Below are 24,176 nucleotides of genomic sequence, written 5' to 3' on the forward strand. Positions count from 1 at the left end.
CGGGCGTTGGGCATGTTGCAGGTTGGCACATCAAGCAGGATTATTGCCAGACGATTTGGTTGCCATCATTCCACCATCATAAGACTTGCCAACAGGTACCAACAAACAGGAACCACCAGGGACCGCCAACGTCCTGGCCAGGCACGTGTTACCACCCCTCGCCAAGATCGAGACATTGTTCGGCGCCATATTCGGGATCGTACGTTGCCGGCTGCCAGAACCGCCAACGCTGTCCAAGGCCGACGTGGTTTGATCAGTGCTTCCACCGTCCGACGCCGTCTCCGTGCGGCAGGATTACGGTGTCGACGCCCTTATGTTGGACCCATCCTGACTGATAGACATCGCCGTGAACGCCGACGATGGGCTGAACAGCATCGTTTGTGGTTGTTACGACGTTGGCATGGTGTTGTGTTCTCCGACGAGTCACGTTTTCACTTGCGAAATGCTGACGGGCGTCTACGGGTATGGCGTCGACGGGGAGAACGTTACCATCAGGACTGTGTTGTGCAAACAGATCGGTGGGGTGGAGGCAGCATTATGGTGTGGGGGATTTCAGTTATCATCACAAAACCGCTCTGGTAGTTTGTCGTGGCAGAGTGAATGCCCTTTACTACCGTGACACCATTCTTCAGAACAACGTCGTTCCCTTCTTTAACCAACATCAAGATCTGCACACATTCCAGCAGGACAATGCTCGAGCGCACACTGCACGTGTTGCAACACAGTTTCTGGCAAACAACAACATTCCTCTACTTCCATGGCCTGCATTGTCACCAGATTTGTCTCCCATTGAACACTTGTGGGATTACATCGGCCAACGCCTCTCACGTCGCCCACAGATCAACAACCTTGGGGAACTTGAGAATGCCTTGCAACAAGAGTGGAATGCATTGCCTCAAAACATTATTCAGAGACTTATCAGTTCAATGAGGAGACGTTGCACAGCTTGTGTTGCTGCTAACGGTGGTCATACACGTTACTGACTTTCCAATTTGACTCCATCTTTCTTTCATGGTCAGCTGAATTAAAACTTCACTGTTTTGCTGGATTGGTTCTTGTTTCTTTTCTTTACCAATCATTGGACTACAAAAGTATGTAAAATTTACACCGATTGCTCATTTATGCTCTTGGAAATCCAAACTAATACAGGTGGTGCGTTTTCAATGATGTTCAGTATATTGCATCGATATCCGTATATGACCCCAACGGATACCGAAAATATCCATTGGCTTTATCCTGCCGAGAACACTATCCATTGTATGATAAACGATGACACGTGTCAACCAAGTCAGCGAATCTGACCACCCGACCCCGTTAGTCGCCTATTACGACAAGCATGGGTTGCTGAAGACCAATTCTAATTCGGATCTTAACTTGTAAATATATGAGCCCAAACTTCAGTCTTCAGTACTGGCATTACAAGTCAATATTTGATGGTTTCGTACCCACTGTACAATAAAATTACACAGGATTTTGAGATAACGCTTACCTCTGATTCCGATTTCGTAAGCATGTGTTTATGAATCATTATCAACAGGTGTTGCGCAGAACAACACAGACTGTAAACATTACATGGCGGTTATGGATGCCACAGGTGGGGAGGTATAGGCTAACCTTTACAACTGATATCGTCACTATTTGAGGGTGATTCATATAACACTAGCTCGTGATACATTTGGATTCGGAATGCTATTGGGTGAAAATGGAAAGGGTGTTGGCTTGACGAAAAAAGGATGTGCCAGTGTACAATGAAATGTGCTGGTGATGCGGATGGTTGGTTATGAAACGTCTGAATGAAATGGGTGCTTGTAGGAATGGCGTATAACACCGTACCTGGAACAGTCATTCGAGCTGACGTGACCTCAGTCATAGGAACAGTCGGAATGACGTTAACTCAGTCACGGGAACAGACAAAACGACGTTACGTCAGGAGAACAGTCGGAATGACTCAGTCACGGGTGTGACAGTCGGAGCGACGTTGCCTTAAAGTAGAACAGTCGCAATATAGACAGGGTTTTTTCTTGACGAGAAAAGCATATGCTAGTATACAAAGTGATGTTGATGGTTGGTTATGAAAGAAAAGTATGCTTGTAGTGAAAGTGGATAAAGTGTCAATAAAGCTTATGGAACGACGTTAACACAGCCAGGAGACGTCAGGAGAACGGTCAGAATGACGTTAACACAGTGACGGAAAATGTCGGAATCACCTTGACTTACCTGTAGTTGGAAACAGAGTACATCTTCGAAGACAAATTGAATGTATTCATGATATTCTGGATATACTGACCACAAAGGAATAAAATGGCAAATCTAAACGAAAAAAGAACGAAAAACTGCAGTTTATTCATAGAAGCAAACACAGCAAAAACAATTGCTCATTTTGTAGTGCTGATGTCAATAGTCATATGACGTCAACAAGTGCGGTGATTTTCAAGAATCTGGCAGACAATCCCTAAGAAATCACGTTAGTATCAATAACCGATCACAATGTCAATATCTGGTGTAACCTCCGACAACTACATTAACACCTCTGACCCTCCTCCTCGCTGACCTACTATACTCCGACGCTGTGGTATTGCGTTTCATTCTTGATGGGGCTTTGCTCCCATACATCACTGGATGTACTGGAGGAACTCCCTGGCGTAATCTGCGATTCATAATGTCCCAAACATTGAGATCTTGACTCCTGTCGGGCAATGTAGAGTAGATACCGCCTCTTGACGTATGAAATCACCAACAGTCCGTGTACGAGTGAGTGAGTTTAGCTTTACGCCACACCCAGCAATAGTTCAGCTATATGGCGGCGGTATGTAAATAAACGACTCTGGACCAGATTAACCAGTGATCAACAGCATGAGCATCGGTCTGCGCATTTGGGATACGATGACATGCGTCAACCAGGTCAGCGAGCCTGAACACCCGATCCCGTTAGTCGCCTCTTACGACAACCATGGGTTACTGAAAATCAATTGTAATCCGGATCTTCACGGGTACGTGTACGATGTTACCTAGCATTGTGGTCCATGAAGACTGGCCTTGTATTCAGAGGACGGTCATTGGAATGTGGTACAACAATTCTGTCTACGATGTCAGTGAAGTACCGTAGTCCATTCAGATTTTGTTTGATCGTCAAAGTCAAGGTTACAGTCATGTCAGGGCACCTCAACATCATCTGTGAACCACCACGAAACGGTGCTTGCTCAAAGATATTGCGTTGTGCAAATGCAGTGTTTCTGTGGCGCTAAAAACGACCTCGGCCATTGGTAATGAGCAAAACAGATCGACTTTCGACTGACCAGTAGGTCCTTCCCTATGGCGTCAAATTCCAGTGACGTCTACCTTGACACCAAGCTAGTCATGCTGGTTTGTGCTCTGGTGATAACAACGGACGTCTGATAAAAAAAAGTGATATATTTTTGAAAAATACCCCCCATGATGCTTTGCATGTATTTGTAAACTTATGGTAATAAAAAGGACGATTGACTGAATTGATTGATTGATAGGTAGTCTGGCAACGTTTGACAAATGACGATGTGGAATCCACGGATGAGCTGTTGTGATTTCAGGAAGGGCTGTATCCTCCCCCAGGAGTGGCCAAGCTGAACGCTGACGGTCCTTCACGTCATTTAGTCAAATGGGTTAAAACCGTCATCTCTTGCAATAACACTCAAAGACATGCCGGCATTCCGCAAACCAAAATTCTGCGATCATTGAGCAGTTATCAGTTGAGGAGGTCCCATGCTTGCTTACCAAGAAAGAATTCGATGGATTTTCCAAGTTATCGAGTTGTAAGAACAGTTATGTAAGAAACTATGTATTTGCTTAATGAGAGGTAGACGTATTGCACGTGATGCTCGCCTTTGTTTAGAGCACATAATATCTAAAAAGTAATACAAACAAACATAATTATGACATGAATATAAATGGCTGTATGAGGTTTAAATCATAGATGTTTGTGATACTTATTTCAATTATTATTATAGTGAGAGTCTTATAATACAATTTGTGTTTTATTGGGGAAAGTTATACATTTACTAATCTTAGAAATGGTACAAATGTTCAGAGCCGGTAGCACGGTGAGATACCGTTCCAAGGACAGGGACAGAGAGTACAAGTGGAAGGCACAGCTCAGCAATACCCAACTTTAGGTGTCATACCAGATTCAAACGAATTATAGCGTTTGATCCCAGGGGACTGATTCCTCTGCTGTTTAATATTCACACGCCCACTCTATCTCCTAGTTCCAGACTGCTGATGAAGACGTACAAACACATCATTATGGACAACATTACGGCATCACGCTGGACGAGAACAAGGATGGACTGTGCCTCCAAATAATCTATAAATGGATTCGGTCAGAGTGCTTGTCTGGTTATATAGATCTCTCAATTCATGGTTGCTTACAAAATGTCATTGACCCCAGCCAACTTGCAGGTGCCACTTGCTCTTTTTCGTGTTATAATGAATGAGCCAAACAAAATATACTCAATAATCCGTTTGCATCAAAATCAGCTGTAGGAGAAAAAAGATGAATGGATATTTGTATTGCGGTTCAGACCCCCCGTTGACGCACTCCAGCACCATTTTTACCCGGTCAATGGATTAGTCTGCGCTCGACTTTCATTCTCATCTTACTATACAAACCATTCTGTCTATGAAGCTCTAGAAGGTTAACGTTCATGATCAATTCCTACCGGGTACCCATGCACGACTGGGTAGAAAGATGCATATTTAGGACAGTCACTTATCTAAGGAGACACCTCATGTACTATAGTCGGCCAAGCGAATGCTTCGTAACATTTGAACTAAGGAAAGTGAACGATTATTGTTTCAGCAACATTAACTCAGCTTGGCACAGGACAAATGGTCTGTTGATAGGCGATGCACCAGCCCGGGCCTCGTGGCTCGGCTGAAAATGTGTTCATTATTGCTAACAGAACTATTTGCACTCGGTCACATGACCAAAGTAATGTGATCAAAACAAAATGTCGGCTGTCATTCACAACATTTCAGATTTATTTGAAACATTTTTAACAACCGCCGTACATATTTTTAAGTAATATAATACAATCTGTGAGTTACTACTATAATAAATAATACATAAACTAATGTTTGACAATCATAAATGAAATGTATTCATACGCGGGACACCTGTCATGACGGCGTAATGCACTCGTTCTGTAAGTTGAATTTTGACATATTGATATGACATCAAGTTTTTCTAATGTTGGGTGAGTAATAAATAAAATACTAAATGACGGTCCCATATTCATGAAACGAGTGAATGGTTTGGTATCTAACGAGCGAAAGCAACTTAGATACCAATACCATTCACGAGTTTTATAAAACTGGTATTTACACGGGACATCGTTTAGTATTCTCTATGTACTGGATTAGTATCAAGCTGTAATGAATGTAAAGGCGAGGTCCATTCATATATGTGTGTGGTGTGCTGGATTGGTTCAGTACACTAGATTGCGGTCTTTGGGATATGTAAAAATAACAGGAGTTCTGACACGGCCTCGCCTGAGTGACCTCAGCTGGGCACAGTTATCACATCAAAACAAACAAAACGAGATGAACGCTTAATGAAGCACGCGTGGCATTTGAACTTATATGCTCTCAAACTGTCCCTTTACCACATGGGTCATTGATCCAAATCTGGATGAGGACTGACTGCAGGAAACCCATACTTGTCGTAAGACAAGATTAACGAGATCGCGAAGTGAGGTTCGCCGAATTGGTTGATGCTTGTCATCGTATCCATGCGTAGATCGATATTTGGGATTTTAGTCACTGGATTATCTGGTCAAGATACAAATTATACAACCACCATATACCCGGAGAAGAGTGAGTGTCGCTCTATGCAACAAACATACATTAATCTAGAGCCAAATTATACTGATTACCATGTACAAGAACATCCAATTTATACAGGACAGCAGGAAACGATGCGATACGTCTCTCAAAGAGGAGCGATAGATGTACAGAGGGGTAATTGCAACTTGTAGTTTCATTTTCAGTCATAAAGACAAATTACACCACGAGTAATTACAGAAAGATTTCCGGTTATGCATCCCACCTACTTTATCTCGTAACAAACAATGCTGATGAGGTATATATACTACGCCAAAAGAAACGTTACACTCCTAACATTATGAATTACTGGAAAACTATCAAAGATATTTTAGAAGGTTTGAGTTTACAAGAAAGCTTAACAACACAGCTTTATGCAAATCACGAAAACAAAATCTCAAATGCATTCATATTTGAGTGAAATGCATCTTTTTCAGAAGAGTTCAACTGTCCTATATTCGTCCATGCCGAAATAAACCAATAATAGTGATTTTGATGTCCAAAAGAAAGGTTGAAATAAAATTTTGCTTTGGGACAATGATAAACCATTTAAAGTCACCATTTTTCAACTATTAAAACAAGAAACAACTGTTGTAGAGTGTATAAAATTGTAAAATAATCATTGCTATGATTTCAGTCTTTTAAAACATTTTCTGCTGATTTGCATTAGTGAAAACAAGTAAAACGTGTCTTTGATATTGTGAAAAAAATGTTTAGGAACATCTCCAATTATCTTTGTTAACATTTTTGCTTGCAAAGTAACATTTTTCCATTTCCATTTTACACATAGCAATATCAATCGCCAAAACGCAGCAATATTCAAACCGTATTTACATCCATTTCACGTGTAGAATGATTGTATAGGGTATGAAGAGAGACTAGAATACATGATATGATACACAAGTACGAGAAATATGCCACGATTAACAGCTGAAGGGAGAGAAAGAGCCATTGGGATGATGCAGATGGGGTCGACATACAACGCTGTTGCCAACGCCCTCGGATGCCACCGTATCACGGTTCTAAGACTTATTCAGGGCTTAGGACAGACTGGGATCACCGTAGACAGACCAAGAAGTGGACGTCCACGCATCACAACGCCAGCTGAAGATAGGTACCTCCGTCATAAAGGAAGGAGGGTAACTTTTCTTTTGGCGTTTAGTACAAATGCATGATATATTAATTTCACATTACTGGAGAAAATATGAAACCAGTCGTTGAAGTATCACTTCCTGGAAAGATTGCGTCTTTGTCTGTTTCTAGATTCCAGGAATATAACGAATGTGGACCAGAAAGTCACGTGATTGACATAGATCAAGCCTGACCGCTGATCCATTCAGTCGTCTTTTGCGATATTCCTACTGAACCAATCTCACACTCCCACCCCCCGGCAGTGATGGTTCCATTGAAGTTGTGCTATCAAATACGGTTTGTACATTACAATGTCCTTCACCAGGAAAGAAGATCCATAGTTACAATCCAATACATAGACAATTTCGCATATGACACTACCCGGATTGATATGATAATATACATGTATGTATTACGTATAAATATATTGCCTAATTCTACTTCTAAACAATGCCCTGAAACTATAAACGACACTCTCCGTTGCTCCATAGTGTATACGAGGCAAGCCCGGAATAGAATCGTAGGTAAACTTCTGTTGACTTTCTTAACGTTAACACTACAGGTTACTCAAATCTCGATTATTTGCCTGAAAATAGTATATGAATGGATTACTGTAAATCAGTGAGGAGTGAGGACACCAGGTGTTCGCAGAAAGGTTAAGCATGTCCTGCTGTCCCGGTACCAAGCGCCACTCAGATAATTTCCTTCAAATAGTAAGTGCCTGTTTGATGCCTAACGAAGCACTATGTATCATGTAATTGGAGGACCATTAACTTCATCCTAACCACATAAAAACAACGCAATGGTGCCGAATGTGTCCAAGATATATGTAACACTTGAATGATGATAATATACACCAGATTCTGCAGCATATATACTACCCACCAAAAGCAGTCACTATGTGTTATGTATAAACATATGGTTACGTCGAAGATGAATTTCTCCACTAACTTGGGGGAACCAACTGCAGACCTTATGCAGATGCACTGCACGAGGATCATCCATCAAATTGCTGAAAAGCATGTGCAAATATCGTACTTGTGAACTGCTGCGTTTTGGTGTAAAGTTTTGTTAAGAATTTGCCAATTTTCACCGTGTTTCATCATTTATTAAACTCATGATGATAATCTTTTCAACGTTACGAATTTGTTTTACAATGCATCAGTTCATGTGTAAACGGTATCTTTAAACAGTATGGAATATTTTGCACAATCTAGTTTAGAAGAGTTGACTGAAGAAAGCGGAAACATTTATACTAGTGAGTCTAAACTTTTGATGGGTAGTATATTTCTTTGTCATCTTCAAACCCGTGCCCGTAGGTTCCATCACTGGTATGTTGTTCAATATTAACGACCAGCCTAAATAAAACTGGTACGCTATTGAGGGAGGCCAGTGTTCAACCAAACTCATTAAATGTCCCATCACTGTGCTCCTCTTGGGGCAACCAGTGATGTACACTTTTTCATTCCAGACGCCAGATAAACAGAAATAAGGGTTTTAGACAGCATTCATTCTCAAGTTAAAAGAAATATTATTTTGTTGCCAAACTACATTCAAAAATATCTTTCTCGTCCAGATACCTTGGCAATATAAGGATGCAACTTCAAGACAGTTAGTTAGCGAACACAAAGCTTGTGCATACATCCAGATGTCGTTTTGTCAATACTGTTGTCGGGGCTGTGTTGTGGTTTGTAATTCTTGTCAACAACATAATCTGCACTCCAACATTTCACGAAGTCTTCATCGTGGAAAAGGCTATACTTGTTTCCGAGATGAGAACGCAACTATTTCCGGATTGCGTTATCTGGAACGCAAATACATAGTTCACGTAAACAGCAATGTTTGAAGTCTGCTTCTGACATATAGACATTGTGTCTAATCTTCCTACTGTTCGCTATGCCAAACCAACATGAAATAAACTATATTGTTTTAAACATTTTGTTATGAAATAATTTATTAGGCATATTTACTATCTTGACACAAGAACGATTAAGTAAATAATAATATTTCTTGCATATATGTTGCCAGGTACATCGAAATGACGGAGAGGACGTACAACGTTCACCCTTGCACTCACACATTTCATAGCACTTTGGACCTGTTAGTATGCAATACGATGAACGCAGCGCATCTTGGTAACTGTATATCCCGGCCATGTTCTCAGAAATATATATTCTTACATTCCTGTATCGACGTTCTAATAGCAACATCACAAGGTCACATAGAATCATGTTGCCCCAAGGGATTGTCTATGTCTTTGACGCAGTTGCGTCCCTTTGGCGTCCCAGAAACCTATGATCGGGGATTCGAATTCCCGTTCTCCTTGAATATGAACCATTGTATGGGGTTTCAGTAATGAAAAACCTTGGTCCTGCCTCACTTCAGGCTTTTACCCTAAAACAAGCTGACTACATGTGATATAGCTGGAAGACTGGTCAAAGTGGTGTTACACCCATCTCAATCACGCTGACATGTCCTCAAACACTGCCAAGCGGTTGATACTGCCCATCGATACCACCAGCTTGTTATTCTAAATATTTTACACCACCACACAACAGACACGTGTTTTCTCGTTTTGAGAAGCATTTAGCTGAGGTAGTGCTTCTGCAGCCAGGTCACTAAGGCGTTTGCTCATATTGGATGAAATCCGGGTTTGATCCCTATCATGGTAAGGTCCTGTGTTGATATTCCATGATTTGTTTTAGATACGCAATAATCCAAGTCACTCACTCACAAAAGCCCCAGCAAATCTCCAAAACCACTGAATCCAAAGGAGCCAAAAGGTTCAGAAAAACCTGCATCTTAATTCAGTCTTATCCGAAACAATTCAACTGAATGATCACTCCAGGTTCTTATCAGTCTATATGATTTATCATACCGCAGCAACAGAGCAATAAATCCAGAGCAAGCAAGTTCTCAATCAAACAGGAACAACGTCCGGTTCAGCCTGCCAATGAAAAATATCCAACGCCATAGCGAGGCGGACGTTTAGCCCTTTCGCATACACGCATCCCAGCTACACATCTGCCAAAATGGCAGTTATCTGCAGGATTGCTCTCACAGGGATTCTTTGTTTCACCCTAATTTACCAAGGTGAGTAAAACTAGGAATAATCGGGGTGTACCTCGGATAGAAGGGGACAGAGGGAGCTGTAAATTATTTCTAATGTTTAGTTCTACCCTAACCGATATCAGTCAGTTCACTTTGGTTACTTTCCACTGAGCTATAACACCGCTTCTACTGCGCATCTTATTAAAAGCGATTACCGTGCCAGAATACGTATTAAACTTTGTAATATTTTAATATTCTAGTTGTTTTATTCATCTAAAAGAATCGACCTTGAAAATGCCGACATGCTGACGATCCTTTAAGCAGAAAGCCGGTTTGTTTACATGCCCGCCGCTCAGAGGGATGTTCTTAACAGACGCTCGTGCAGCTCGCCTAACACGAGAATAGTTTCTAACATGTTCGATGTACATTGCAACACATTTCTCTTTCAGCATGTCGCGGGGGTATCCGCTACGTTGCATGCATTTCACGAGCTAATTAACACCAATCAATTCAATTACACTGTCTGCTCAGCGGGAAAATCTTTCCGGACTGTTTGAAATTGACAATTCTGATTTGCATAATATTCTATATAAATTCTCGTGCAGCTGAATTAGAATAACGGGAGAAACAAGCATGATGGTCGGGGCGATATTGACAAGCGCGCATGATATAAATATAGTTACCGAATCTGGCCCAAGGCCAACTTTCTAATGGTACTACATTCACAGAATATATAGGCTGCCAGTGTGAGTGGAAAGATAGCCTTCTTTCGTGTATTACCAGAGATGATCGTGATGGATGAATAATCGAAATGCGTACAGAGACTTTGTTAATGCCTAATTCAATTAGATTTCTGAACGATTTTAGAACCTGGAATTAATAACAATTCTGTACTTTCTGATATTGGTGTTGTCAGCAATATATATTGCTTAAACATTGCGATTTGCATAATGAGACTTGGTTACGTTATACAGGAAGACAGATCGATAAAACAAACGAAAAATGGAATAATTACCCATAAAATCATGATTCAGAAAGATCTAAATAGCAAGTAATATGGTAAACGTTTCATTTCCAAGGAATTTTGCTTTTAGCGGTTCACTTCACAAATCCAATACTGTAATAACGGACGTGCTTGCGTGCTTTTAATGTTCATGTTATAATAGACACAATTTGATAACTGGAAATTCCGGGCCGAAAAGTAGAACAATTTCCGGATCCTAATATAGCGGAACAATGATCACTCAGATATTGACCCATCGACTGCGGCGATAACACTTAATAGTGCCTTGGAAGATAAATCGCTGTATTCCATCTTGTGAACGAGCAGATGCTGCTTGTCTAACGAACGTGCGTGCACAAGCGCTGATCTGGGGAACTGAGGAATGGTGGAATGCATCAATTACCAGCTTGAAGCAGACATTTAATAAGTATTTCGTCGATTGACAAAATCATACGTGTTTGTTTTATGGAATGGCCGTCCTCTGTTCTGAAGGTCAGATGAGGGCTCTCTGGTTAACCCGGTCTAAGCTGTATCAACAAATCGAACACGCCACGCGGTACAAAAACTATGGGAGATAATGATGGCCATCTGGTATATTCATGCCTGACAGTACAGCAGTTATCCCCCGTGTGTATATATTTACATATATTCACGCAAGTGATTAAAGAAAGTTAATTTAGCGTCAGTGTTGGCAAATCAAAACTAAAGATATGTCTATATACTTTATAAGAACAGTATCTAGGTTTGAAAAGTCTTCACCGAACCGCCTCTCGAGCGTCACTTGGACTATTTCAATATTTGTTACTCGTACCCAAAGACGCTCAATTTAAGACCAAGGTTAACAATCCAACATACCGACTTCTCTAACCGAGAACTGGATTACATGCGGTAGAGAAGGTTCTTTCTCTCAGAATTTAATATCCGACGTTGGACGCCTTGACAATTTGCCCTTGATGTTGACATGAAACGTGGAGATCTGATATGCCGGTGAATATATCTACACTGTCTGGGTCAAATGAGTATGTGAGCCACGCCATGGCTTTCGCCAATCTATGCTACACGCTTCGCGCTGGCACGGTTGTAAGCGGTTCCTTGCGTCAGCTGGGATGCTGTACTTCAGGGAAAGATGAAGTGAAAGGGAAAAAACTGATGAAGTAACTCAAACCACAGTGTTAATCACAAAAGTCGATAATCGTTCATCTAGACTAATACCACAGTGTTAATCACAAATGTCGATAATCCTTCCTCTAGAGTAATACCACAGTGATAATCACAAATGTCGATAATCGTTCCTCTAGACTAATACCACAGTGATAATCACAAATGTCGATAATCGTTCATCTAGACTAATACCACAGTGATAATCACAAATGTCGATAATCGTTCATCTAGACTAATACCACAGTGATAATCACAAATGTCGATAATAATTCATCTAGACTAATACCACAGTGATAATCACAAATGTCGATAACCGTTCATCTAGACTAATACGACATCTAAACTAATACCACAGTGTTAATCACAAATGTCGATATTCGTTCATCTAGACTAATACCACAGTGATAATCACAAATGTCGATAATCGTTCATCTAGACTAATACCACAGTGATAATCACAAATGTCGATAATAATTCATCTAGACTAATACCACAGTGATAATCACAAATGTCGATAACCGTTCATCTAGACTAATACCACAGTGTTAATCACAAATGTCGATATTCGTTCATCTAGACTAATACCACAGTGATAATCACAAATGTCGATAATCGTTCATCTAGACTAATACCACAGTGATAATCTCAAATGTCGATAACCGTTCATCTAGACACTTCGTCTCTGATAAATATCTAATTATGATTGAAACATAGAGCTCCATTTAAATTGAAATGGAACCCAAGTGAGGTGGACGATTCTCAACCTGATTAGTGTCCAAAAATCGGTAAACTCTGTACTTGATTTGAGGAAGATATACACTTTCACCATTATGGCTTGTGTATTAATGCGACAATATAAGACCGATTCACTAGCACTTAGTCTCTGAAATTATATAATTTGGATAGAAACAAAGAACTTATTTAGAACTGAAAAGTAGCCCGGTTCAGGCTGAACCAGTGGAAATTCTGAACTTGCTCATTTCGGGCTTTTGTATTACGTAAGGACTGGGTGGAAAGGAAAACTATTGTTCAGGGAGTGTGGTGGATTAACAGCTAGTCTCTGAAATGAACATATTTTACAGAAAAAAGTTCATAGTAAAAAATATCATATAATGAAAAGGAGCCCTGAGACTTTCTTCATTCCTGAAGCTGTTGAAATCTAGACTTGCCACATTTGCTAGACTTGCGTGGGCTTCTTGGATATTTTTGCCTCAGGGTCTCTATGGCAGATTAGGAGTGTGAGAGAGACTGTCGTCCGCTCAACGCAATACGGGCGCAATCTAAGCCAGACTAGAATAACACATTTATCACGTAACACTTTTAATGTGTGTGAAGGGTGAGTATTATACAAGTTTATAAACATTTACTGGTATTTATCTGACACATGTGAAACGTGTTTCTTCTGGTTACGTGACCACCCACAATGGTTATTTTCGCGGCAACAACACGTGGGATTTTGACGAATGAATTAAGTTCCTAATTAACATCCCCAAGCCAAGGTACGTGTTTTCGCATGTGAGAAACCTTTCATCGTTCTAGTCTCGGCTCGCCCAGATTTTTATTCTAGGTACTCTACAAATACTAATGTGTTTCAGTCGTCAAAGATATGCATCATTTCTGGTGTTATTCTACCCGTGAAAATTCGGGTTAGAACTGGTCTTCAGCAACCCATGTTTGTCGTAAGAGGCGACTAACGGGATTGGGTGGTCAGCCTCGATGACTAGGTTGGTGCTTGTCATTGTATCCCATTTGCGTTGATCGATGCTCTTGCTGTCAGTCAGTCACATGGTTGTTTGGTCCACATTCGATTATTTACAGACCTGGCTTGAACAACAAACCACCTCAAGCAGACACGTCGTGGTATACTGTGCAGAGCGACGTTAAAACAAACTAAGTCATGAAGCCAATTACACCCTCGCTCATTACTCACTTCCATGTACTGAATTACCGAGGGTTAACTCCACTTGCAAGGTAGTAATAACTAGAAAGATAACTGTTAGAAAATGGAATTAAGTACACTCTCGGGGTTGCGCCATGTACGTTTAAGGGTCTACATAGATCAAGGGCAAAGTGGAGTTTCTTAAGTAGATTAACCTTTAATTTAAGACTTTTTCATGCAATGGTTTCGGTGGATAATAACTCATTTTCAATTTGCACTCATACCATTATCAATAGAGCATTGCGGCCTTCCTTTTAAGAGAAAAACATCCATTGCAAGCTTGTTGATGTTTCTGTTCTTGAAGGGAAAACGCCATTCTACACAATAAATGGCACTGGTTAGACTGACCTGTACCCAATTACACTGAGTCTTGTCCGTCCTGAACTAGATACCTTGGTAACCGACGTGATCTATCTGTATACAACTGACTGCGGCGGAAAACAATATGAATGAGTGTAATAATACACGGTGATGCATTGTAATTCCACGGCCGTGCTTACGTTGCCATAGTGTATTCAGTTTCTTTTATAATCAAATCTGTCATCCTAGTTCGATACCGTCTCCGTCCACAATTAACAAACCGTTTATAGGAAGTCATGTCAGCTTAAGGTTTTCAATCCTCAGAACGAACAAGCGCTCTGAACAGCATCTGATTTGAAAGCAACAACAAACGGGCAGTTCCGAATGATGGTTCATCAATGCCGTTCAATATTGTAGATATTTGATACGTTTATGTCAACTACGTCCAAAAGGGGCATCACCAAATAGATGGGTAAAGATGTTCAAGGGGATCGTGTTTAAAAGTTGACATCTGATTGTCTTATGAACACACGTATCTTCCTTTATGATTAGGCTGTTTATATTCGTTCAGAGATCAGATCGTGTTTAAAAGTTGACATCTGATTGTCTTATGAACACACATATCTTCCATTATGATTAGGCTGTTTATATTCGTTCAGAGATCAGATCGTGTTTAAAAGTTGACATCTGATTGTCTTATGAACACACATATCTTCCTTTATGATTAGGCTGTTTATATTCGTTCAGAGATCAGATCGTGTTTAAAAGTTGACATCTGATTGTCTTATGAACCCACGTATCTTCCTTTATGATTAAGCTGTTAATATTCGTTCAGAGATCAGATCAGATCGTGTGTTTTTTCGGGGATTGTGCATTGTGTGAGTAAAATGTTCTCATAACCAATGTCTACTATTGTAAATATCTCATTTTTCAGTTTCTTGCGCCTGTCGGTCATGTCCTTATGGAACACCGGATGAGAAATGCAAAGACAAATACCAGCCAAAAAACGAGCGAACAGCTTGCGTACCCAGTGAAGAAAACAGTGAGTGTATTGGGTACTTAATATTAGACTTGGAGAGGGGAATTTACATTCCCTTATATTCATTCATTAATTGCACCTTACTTGGTCCCTTGGTACTGTCCGGGGACGGTGGGGTAGCCTCGTGGTTAAGGCGTTCGCTCGTCACGCCGAAGACCCGGGTTCGAATCCCCACATCAATACAATGTGTGAAGCCCATTTCTGGTGTCCCCCGCCGTGATATTGCTCACAATGGTACTGTCATATTACAGACGGACGACTTACTTGACCCACTGCTGGTGGCCCCTTTATTAGTCCACCTAGATCCCACTGATAACCTTCCGGTGGCCCCTTTATTAGTCCACCTAGATCCCACTGATAACCTACTGGTGGCCCCTTTATTAGTCCACCTAGATCCCACTGATAACCTTCTGGTGGCCCCTTTATTAGTCCACCTAGATCCCACTGATAACCTACTTGTGGCCCCTTTATTGGTCTACCTAGATCCCACTGATAACCTTCTGGTGGCCCCTTTATTGGTCTACCTAGATCCCACTGATAACCTACTGGTGGCCCCTTTATTAGTCCACCTAGATCCCACTGATAACCTACTGGTGGCCCTTTATAAGTCCACCTAGATCCCACTGATAACTTACTGGTGGCCCCTTTATTAGTCCACCTAGATCCCACTGATAACCTACTTGTGACCCCTTTATTAGTCCACCTAGATCCCACTGATAACCTACTGGTGGCCCCTTTATTAGTCCACCTAGATCCCACTGATAACCTACTGGTGGCCCCTTTATTAGTCCACCTAGATCCCACTGATAACCTACTGGTGGCCCCTTTATTAGTCCACCTAGATCCCACTGATAACCTACTGGTGGCCCCTTTATTAGTCCACCTAGATCCCACTGATAACCTACTGGTGGGCCCCTTTATTATCCACCTAGATAGATCCCACTGACAACCTACTGGTGGCCACCTAGATTAGTGATCGCCCCTTTATTAGTCCACCTAGATCCCACTGATAACCTACTGGTGGCCCTTTATTGGTAGTCCCCTTACTTGAAGTCCTCATATCTCTTTTGATGGCCCCTTTCTGGTCGTCCATTTACTGGCTGCCCACTTTTGGGTGGCCCCTGTACTGGTAGCGCCCTTATCGTTAGTCCCTTGCTTGGATCCCTACAATTAGTTATAGTTGTTCTTTCTGATGATTCTTGTTGTCGCTCATTTTGATGGCTCAATATCAATAGCCTCTCATAGGTGGGTCGTTACTGGCTGTCTGCCATAGGTGGCTCCTCGGCTGTAGCCCCTCATAGGTGGTCCATCGCTGGTAGCCCCTCTTATGTAGCTCCTCACTGTAGGCCGTCCATAGCTTGATCCCCAGTGGCAGACCTCACAGGTGACTCCGCACTGTTTGCCTCCCACAGGTGGCTCCCCACTAGCAGCCCCTCATAGCTGGCTCCTCACAGGTAGCTCCTCACAGGTGGCTCCCCACTAGCAGCCCCTCATAGGTGGCTCCTCATAAGTGGCTCCTCACTAGCAGCTCCCTCATAGGTGGCTCCTCACAAGTAGCTCCCCTCATGGGTGGCTCCTCACTAGTAGCCCCTCATAGGTGGCTCCTCACTCATAGGTGGCTCCTCACTAGTAGCTCCTCATAGGTGGCTCCTCACTAGTAGCCCCTCATAGGTGGCTCCTCACTAGTAGCTCCTCATAGGTGGCTCCTCACTAGTAGCCCCTCATAGGTGGCTCCTCACTAGTAGCTCCTCATAGGTGGCTCCTCACACTAGTAGCTCCCTCACTTCATAGGTGGCTCCTCACTAGTAGCTCCTCATAGGTGGCTCCTCACTAGTAGCCCCTCATAGGTGGCTCCTCACTAGTAGCTCCTCATAGGTGGCTCCCCACTAGTAGCTCCTCATAGGTGGCTCCTCACTAGTAGCCCCTCATAGGTGGCTCCTCACAAGTAGCTCCTCATAGGTGGCTCCTCACTAGTAGCTCCTCATAGGTGGCTCCTCACTAGTAGCCCCTCATAGGTGGCTCCTCACTAGTAGCTCCCTCATAGGTGGCTCCTCACTAGTAGCTCCTCATAGGTGGCTCCTCACTAGTAGCCCCTCATAGGTGGCTCCTCACTCAGTAGCCCCTCATAGGTGGCTCCTCACTAGTAGCCCCTCATAGGTGGCTCCTCACTAGTAGCCCCTCATAGGTGGCTCCTCACTAGTAGCCCCTCATAGGTGGCTCCTCACTAGTAGCTCCTCATAGGTGGCTCCTCACTAGTAGCTCCTCATAGGTGGCTCCCTCACTAGTAGCTCCTCTCATAGGTGGCTCCTCACTAGTAGCCCCTCATAGGTGGCTCCTCACTAGTAGCTCCTCATAGGTGGCTCCTCACTAGTAGCCCCTCATAGGTGGCTCCTCACTAGTAGCTCCTCATAGGTGGCTCCCTCACTAGTAGCTCCTCATAGGTGGCTCCTCACTAGCAGCCCCTCATAGGTGGCTCCTCACTAGTAGCTCCCTCATAGGTGGCTCCTCACTAGCAGCCCCTCATAGGTGGCTCCCCACTAGTAGCTCCCTCATAGGTGGCTCCTCACTAGTAGCTCCCTCATAGGTGGCTCCCCACTGAAATAGCTGTCTCAGCTCCTCACTATAGGTGGCTCCCTCACTAGTAGCTCCCTCATAGGTGGCTCCCCACTAGTAGCTCCTCATAGGTGGCTCCTCACTAGCCCCTCATAGGTGGCTCCTCACCAGCTCCCTCATAGGTGGCTCCCTCACTAGTAGCTCCCTCACTCATAGGTGGCTCCTCACTAGTAGCTCCTCATAGGGTGGCTCCTCACTAGTAGCTCCTCATAGGTGGCTCCCACTAGTAGCTCCTCATAGGTGGCTCCCCACACTAGTAGCTCCTCATAGGTGGCTCCTCACTAGTAGCCCCTCATAGGTGGCTCCTCACTAGTAGCTCCCTCATAGGTGGCTCCCCACTAGCTAGCTCCTCACTCCCCACTAGCAGCCCCTCATAGGTGGCTCCTCACTAGTAACCCTCCTCACTAGTGGCTCCTCACAAGTAGCTCCCTCATAGGTGGCTCCCTCACTCAGTAGCTCCCTCATAGGTGGCTCCTCACTAGCAGCCCCTCATAGGTGGCTCCTTATAGGTGGCTCACTAGTAGCTCCCTCATAGGTGGCTCCTCACTCCTCAGTAGCTCCTCATAGGTGGCTCCTCACTAGTAGCTCCTCATAGGTGGCTCCTCACTAGTAACCCCTCATAGGTGGCTCCTCACAAGGTGGCTCCTCACAAGCTCCTCATAGGTGGTTCCCCACTAGTAGCTCCCTTATAGGTGGCTCCTCACTAGTAGCTCCTCATAGGTGGCTCCTCACTAGTATCCCTCATAGGTGGCTCCTCACTAGCTCCCCCTCATAGTGGCTCCTCACTAGTAGCTCCTCATAGGTGGCTCCCCACTAGCAGCCCCTCATAGGTGGCTCCTCACTAGTAGCTCCTCATAGGTGGCTCCTCACTAGTAGCTCCTCATAGGTGGCTCCCCACTAGTAGCTCCTTATAGGTGGCTCCTCACTAGTAGCTCCTCATAGGTGGCTCCCCACTAGTAGCCCCTCATAGGTGGCTCCTCACTAGTAGCTCCTCATAGGTGGCTCCTCACTAGTCGCTCCTCATAGGTGGCTCCCCACTAGCTCCTCACTAGTAGCCCCTCATAGGTGGCTCCCCACTTGTAGCTCCTTATAGGTGGCTCCTCACTAGTAGCCCCTCATAGGTGGTTCCGCTGGTAGTCCCTCATAATCTGCTTCTCACTGGTGGCTCCTCACAGTTAACCCCTCATAGGTTTCTTCACACTGGTAGCCCAGCTTATATTCACCTCTGGCAACGTCTCTTGTGCCCCTTCTCTGGTGTCCCGTTACAGGCAGTCTCGTAGCCTATTTACTGATGACGCCTTTCCAATTTCCCCTTTACTAGGATCCACGTTATTCGTTGGCCCCGTGTTACTGGAATCCAGTTTACTGGTAGTCTCCTTACTGATGACCATTTTACTGGTAGTCTCCTTACTGATGGCCCTTTAACTGGTAGTCCTCTTACTGAAGGCCCTTTTACTGGCAGTCTCCTTACTGATGACCCATTTACTGGTATTCTCTTTACTGATGGCCCTTTTTCAAGCAGTATTCTTACTGGTGACCCTTTTACTGGCAGTCTCCTTACTGGTGACCCATTTACTGGTAGTCTCCTTACTGATGGCCCTTTAACTGGCGGTCTCCTTACTGGTGACCCTTTTACTGGCAGTCTCCTCACTGGTGACCCTTTAACTGGTAGTCTTCTTACTTGTGGCTCCTTTACAGGTAGTGTTCTTACTGGTTGCTTTCTTACCAGTGACCCCTTTTACTGGTTGCTTTCTTACCAGTGACCCCTTTTACTGGTTGTTTTCTTACCGGTGACCCCTTTTACTGGTTGTTTTCTTACCAGTGACCCCTTTTACTGGTTGTTTCTTACTGGTGGCCCTTTCACTGGTAGTGATTGGCCTTGTTTGTTGTTTCTTATTGGTGGCCCCATTCTGGTTGTCCCTTTATTGGTTGGTGGCTTGTGGTGTCCCATTTGCTGACATTCCGTTTAGTTTTCTTTTCCCTGGTATCCCCTTACTAGCAACCCGTAATTAGTGGCCCTTAACTAGCAGCCCCCAATCTCTGTGCAGGTAGTTTCCTTGCTGTTGGTTCTTGTATTGGCACCCTATTTGTTTCTGTCCCCTCACTGATGGCTCCCTTTTCTGGCAGTCTATCATCAATGACCTCATACAGGTGGCCTTTACAGACCACTGGTCCCTCAGCTGAAGAAATACTTTTCTAAACTATTTTCATGTTTCCTTGCAGATAAAAAGATGTGCGCTAACTACAAGAAGGGTTGGAAGGCCATCTGTGTAGTCGGAGTATCAACCTTTCAGTGCAAAACGTTATGTCCGCAAAATACGGCCACCATCTTGAACTGTGACGTCATCACCATGATTGCTGTCGCTCTCTTCTCCATCTTGCATCGTTTGCTTCATTAATGGCCTCTAGTAGTGTTTAGATTACAGGAATGTTTAGTTTACGAGTGGAGCATTATGACAAATCCACGATATAAAAATTGTTCTACAGGGTAATGACCTTTCGCCTCTCGATATATATCACGATTATCGACATATCTGCGAACTTAATCGAAATCTCAAATCAATATTAAGGTACTGTGTTTGTTTACCAATGTAAATATAACATCTTCAAAACTGGTAAATATATAATCAAATATATTTATCATATTGTTATATGATAAGAACAGACACAAATCGCTCTGTATCATTGAAACCATAGGATTAGTCGTGAGGTCCTGAGTGGCAAGCCTTGTATGTGTTTCTTAAAAGGGAATACTGATGTATATATTCCTAGCAAAATATGAGTATAACTCAGTTCAATTATGGTTAAAACTATTAAGACATTCGTGTTATTAAAAACAGTGTACTTCGAAACGCTATGTAAACTCGTAGACAAGTGTTATAAGTGTAGCTGGAGTCAGATTGTAAAAGTGTACTTCGAGTCAGATTGTAAAAGTGTAGCTCGAGTCAGATTGTAAAAGTGTAGCTCGAAGCCGATTGTAAAAGTGTACCTCGAGTTAGATTGTAAAAGAGTACTTCGAGTCAGATTGTCACAGTGTACCTCGAGTCAGATTGTAAAAGTGTATCTCGAGTCAGATTGTCACAGTGTAGCTTGAGCCAGTGACGTCCTGTACATAAGATACCACTGTCCATTGTCAAATTATATTCCATGTCTTCCTACTGGAAGAGACACATAGTTTGCTTTAGTAAACAGTCCTGTAAGTGTGATTCACCTCATACAAATGTCATTTCGTCTGATCCAATTCTGTAATGTAATGCAATCTAGTAGTTTCCAGCTGCGCAGATTACACAGAAAATGTCACAGATTCACAAGCGGAACAAATTTAAATCGCGGCTGTGTCTTAGATATTATAGATTTTTAATAAGAATGTGTACATTGTACAAAGAAGGCTGTGACCATACAAAAACTAAACGGATTTCCTTTTAGTGACGTGAAACGCCTCTGATTGTATGCGCAAACACGCTAAGGAGTGATGGAGGCAAGGGAGACAACTCCCGAAATCGACTAATCAATTTTCTGGCGTTTGATCATGCGGTGATGGTTCGTTTGTTGTTACATGAAACGCCATTGATTGTATGTGCTGACACACCACCGTGAAATGCAGGCAAGGGAGGCAACTCCTGAAAGCAGTTGATCAATTTATTACATTAGATTCAGCGGTGATATTTTGTATATTTTTATGTACATAAACTAACATTTTGTATCTGCATCATGTATTTAGATATTTATTATTTATTCGTGACAGGTTTTGCTCGAGGAACAAGGATAATGACCAGCCTGAAAAGATATTTGTGTCAGCAAGCCTTTACAAGACATTTGTGATTCACTTTAAGGTCCTTTTTCATAAATTGGTATTAAGATCAGCTGATCCAAAGTAATACAAACGTGGATTTTTATAACATTAAAACACATCTTTTTTTCTAACTGATGACTTTAATTGCACATTTCATTATTACCATTTAACAAACTCAATTTTAGTCATTAAAAAAACCTTTAGACTTGCGAAGAAAACCTAACCTTAAACTTTTCATTCTAAAATATACGTCTATAACGTTTATTTATTTCATCCGAAATTCTGTTCAGAAATCACGTAAATCACGTCCAGTTCAAGCTTTTGCAGGTGATTGCTTCTAATTGGAAGCGACTTGCATGGAATGGTACGTGTATTGTTATTGTGAAGATAAGGTATTCAGATTTGTGACAGGAACCGCTGTTTCATTTTATTGTAAAATAGTTTGTATTAGTGTGTCTTTCGTAGATAGAGACTGAAAATAAGCTCGGTAATGTACTTTCATAACCGTTTGAAGCACTTGTAAAATACTTGATATGTATCCATTAACCTTTGTGATATCGTGTCCTTGTTGCCTCAATCACTCAGGGTGATGAATTCATTCATATGCAGTGAATTCATTAGGCTGGATGACTGAGTTTCTTCTATGTGTAATTATTTATGAACACACATTATTATTCATTCGCAAACATCTTTTGAAATAAACGATTTGGAAATAGGAATTTAATGTGTTTTATATAGTCTTGTTTCATTGCAATGCGTTCATTGTCAGGTAATTAATACCAGCTTGATCCCCTCCCACCACAACCTAACACACACACACACACACACACACACACACACACACACACACACACACACACACACACACACACACACACACACACACACACACACACACACACACACACACACACACACACACACACACACACACACACACACACACACTAACTACCACCACCACCACAACCTAACCTCCACCCCACCTTACCTCCCACCACAACAAGCCGTAGTCTTCGCTCAGTACAAGGACCTAATTGCCATATTGTAGTTTGCCATAGCGAAACACAACTTCTGAAACTATGCGATGAATTTCAAATATATCCTGCAATGCACATAGGGATGTTAAAAAGTTTTCCTTATAAATACATTCCCCAATCTGTCGGCAGTTAACAAACACGCACGGTTTCGGTAACAAATTTAGTGACTTAGCTGTCATCGTACCCCGAAGGCGTTTTACTCACCAGTTTGCCTACTCCGGGGTTGATATTTTGCATGCTGTCATAATACAGGTTTAACAATGACTACTGAATAAAATATACAAAATCACTCGATTCGTTCTAAAGCCATTACAAGTACTGTCTCCACAACTGAAAGCATGGCTATACAATGAGTATAAGTGAAGTATGTGTGTGAATAATATTTCGACGCGTTAAAGTACAGTAACACAAACAGATAGGGACAACCCATGTAACAACTAACACAGGGGCGTGTCACGCTTAGAAACAGCGTTAGAAACACCCTACCCTACCTACAGACCTACCCTAGTACTATATAAAAGGATCCTTTTATATAGTACTAGGGTAGGGTCTATATACCTATATGTCTTTCTAACGCTGTTTCTAAGCGTGACACGTCCTAGTGACAACTAACACGAAAGCACGTTGTAAGATAGTGAGGTGTGAAGGTTCGAATCCCAGACGCTTCTAATATTTTAAGACATGTAAGTAGCTCGTTTTACAGGTTTCCCAAGTAGAACGTTTTACAGGTGGTAGGTATAACATGCGTTACATTTGACCAATTTCTAGATGGAGTTGTGTATTCATAGGTTCCGAACTGACCCGTGTATGGGTGAGTGAGTGAGTTTTAGTTTTAAGCCGCTTTTAGCAATTTTCCAGCAATATCACGGCAGGGAACACCAGAAATGTTCTTCACACATTGTGCCCATGTGGGAAATCGAATCCGGTCTTCGTCGTGATGAGCGAACGCTTTAACCACAAGGCTACCCCACCGCCGCGACCCGTGTATGGAAGGGAAAGGATATCATTTCACGACTCTGTAAACCGGGAACGACATTCATCTGTAAAAAGTCAAAGGCGGTTCACCTTTTACTGGACACCGAGTGGTTACATGTACAATATCTGACTGAGTTGGTTTGTATCAGCGTTTTAGTTTAGATCACTGGACAAGTAATCAACAATTTCTTTTCGGTGGAAAACAACATTTATTCTCTTATTCCCACAAACTTTGGTTCCTGAAAGTTCAAAATAATAATGAATAAATTCACTAT

At 42.5% G+C, this 24,176-nt stretch overlaps 1 protein-coding gene and 1 long non-coding RNA gene across 2 annotated transcripts in view; both read left to right on the top strand.

The window, feature by feature from the left end:
- The window catches only part of LOC124255841, a 30,170-nt gene extending 20,989 nt beyond the window's left edge, over positions 1 to 9,181 (top strand). The window contains exon 3 of the long non-coding RNA XR_006892778.1: positions 8,564 to 9,181. This is a non-coding gene — a long non-coding RNA (uncharacterized LOC124255841). The remainder of the gene's footprint in view (positions 1 to 8,563) is intronic.
- A 790-nt stretch (positions 9,182 to 9,971) lies between these two features.
- LOC124255773 lies at positions 9,972 to 22,605 on the top strand. The gene is made up of 3 exons (XM_046689686.1): positions 9,972 to 10,080; positions 15,376 to 15,483; positions 20,317 to 22,605. The coding sequence occupies exons 1-3, from the start codon at positions 10,020 to 10,022 to the stop codon at positions 20,490 to 20,492; spliced, it is 345 nt and encodes a 114-aa protein (XP_046545642.1). The 5' UTR covers positions 9,972 to 10,019; the 3' UTR covers positions 20,493 to 22,605.
- The last annotated feature ends 1,571 nt before the right edge of the window (positions 22,606 to 24,176 follow it).

Source organism: Haliotis rubra, unplaced genomic scaffold, assembly GCF_003918875.1.
Source record: "Haliotis rubra isolate DU_JTF1 unplaced genomic scaffold, ASM391887v1 Scf61, whole genome shotgun sequence".
NCBI lineage: Eukaryota > Metazoa > Mollusca > Gastropoda > Lepetellida > Haliotidae > Haliotis > Haliotis rubra.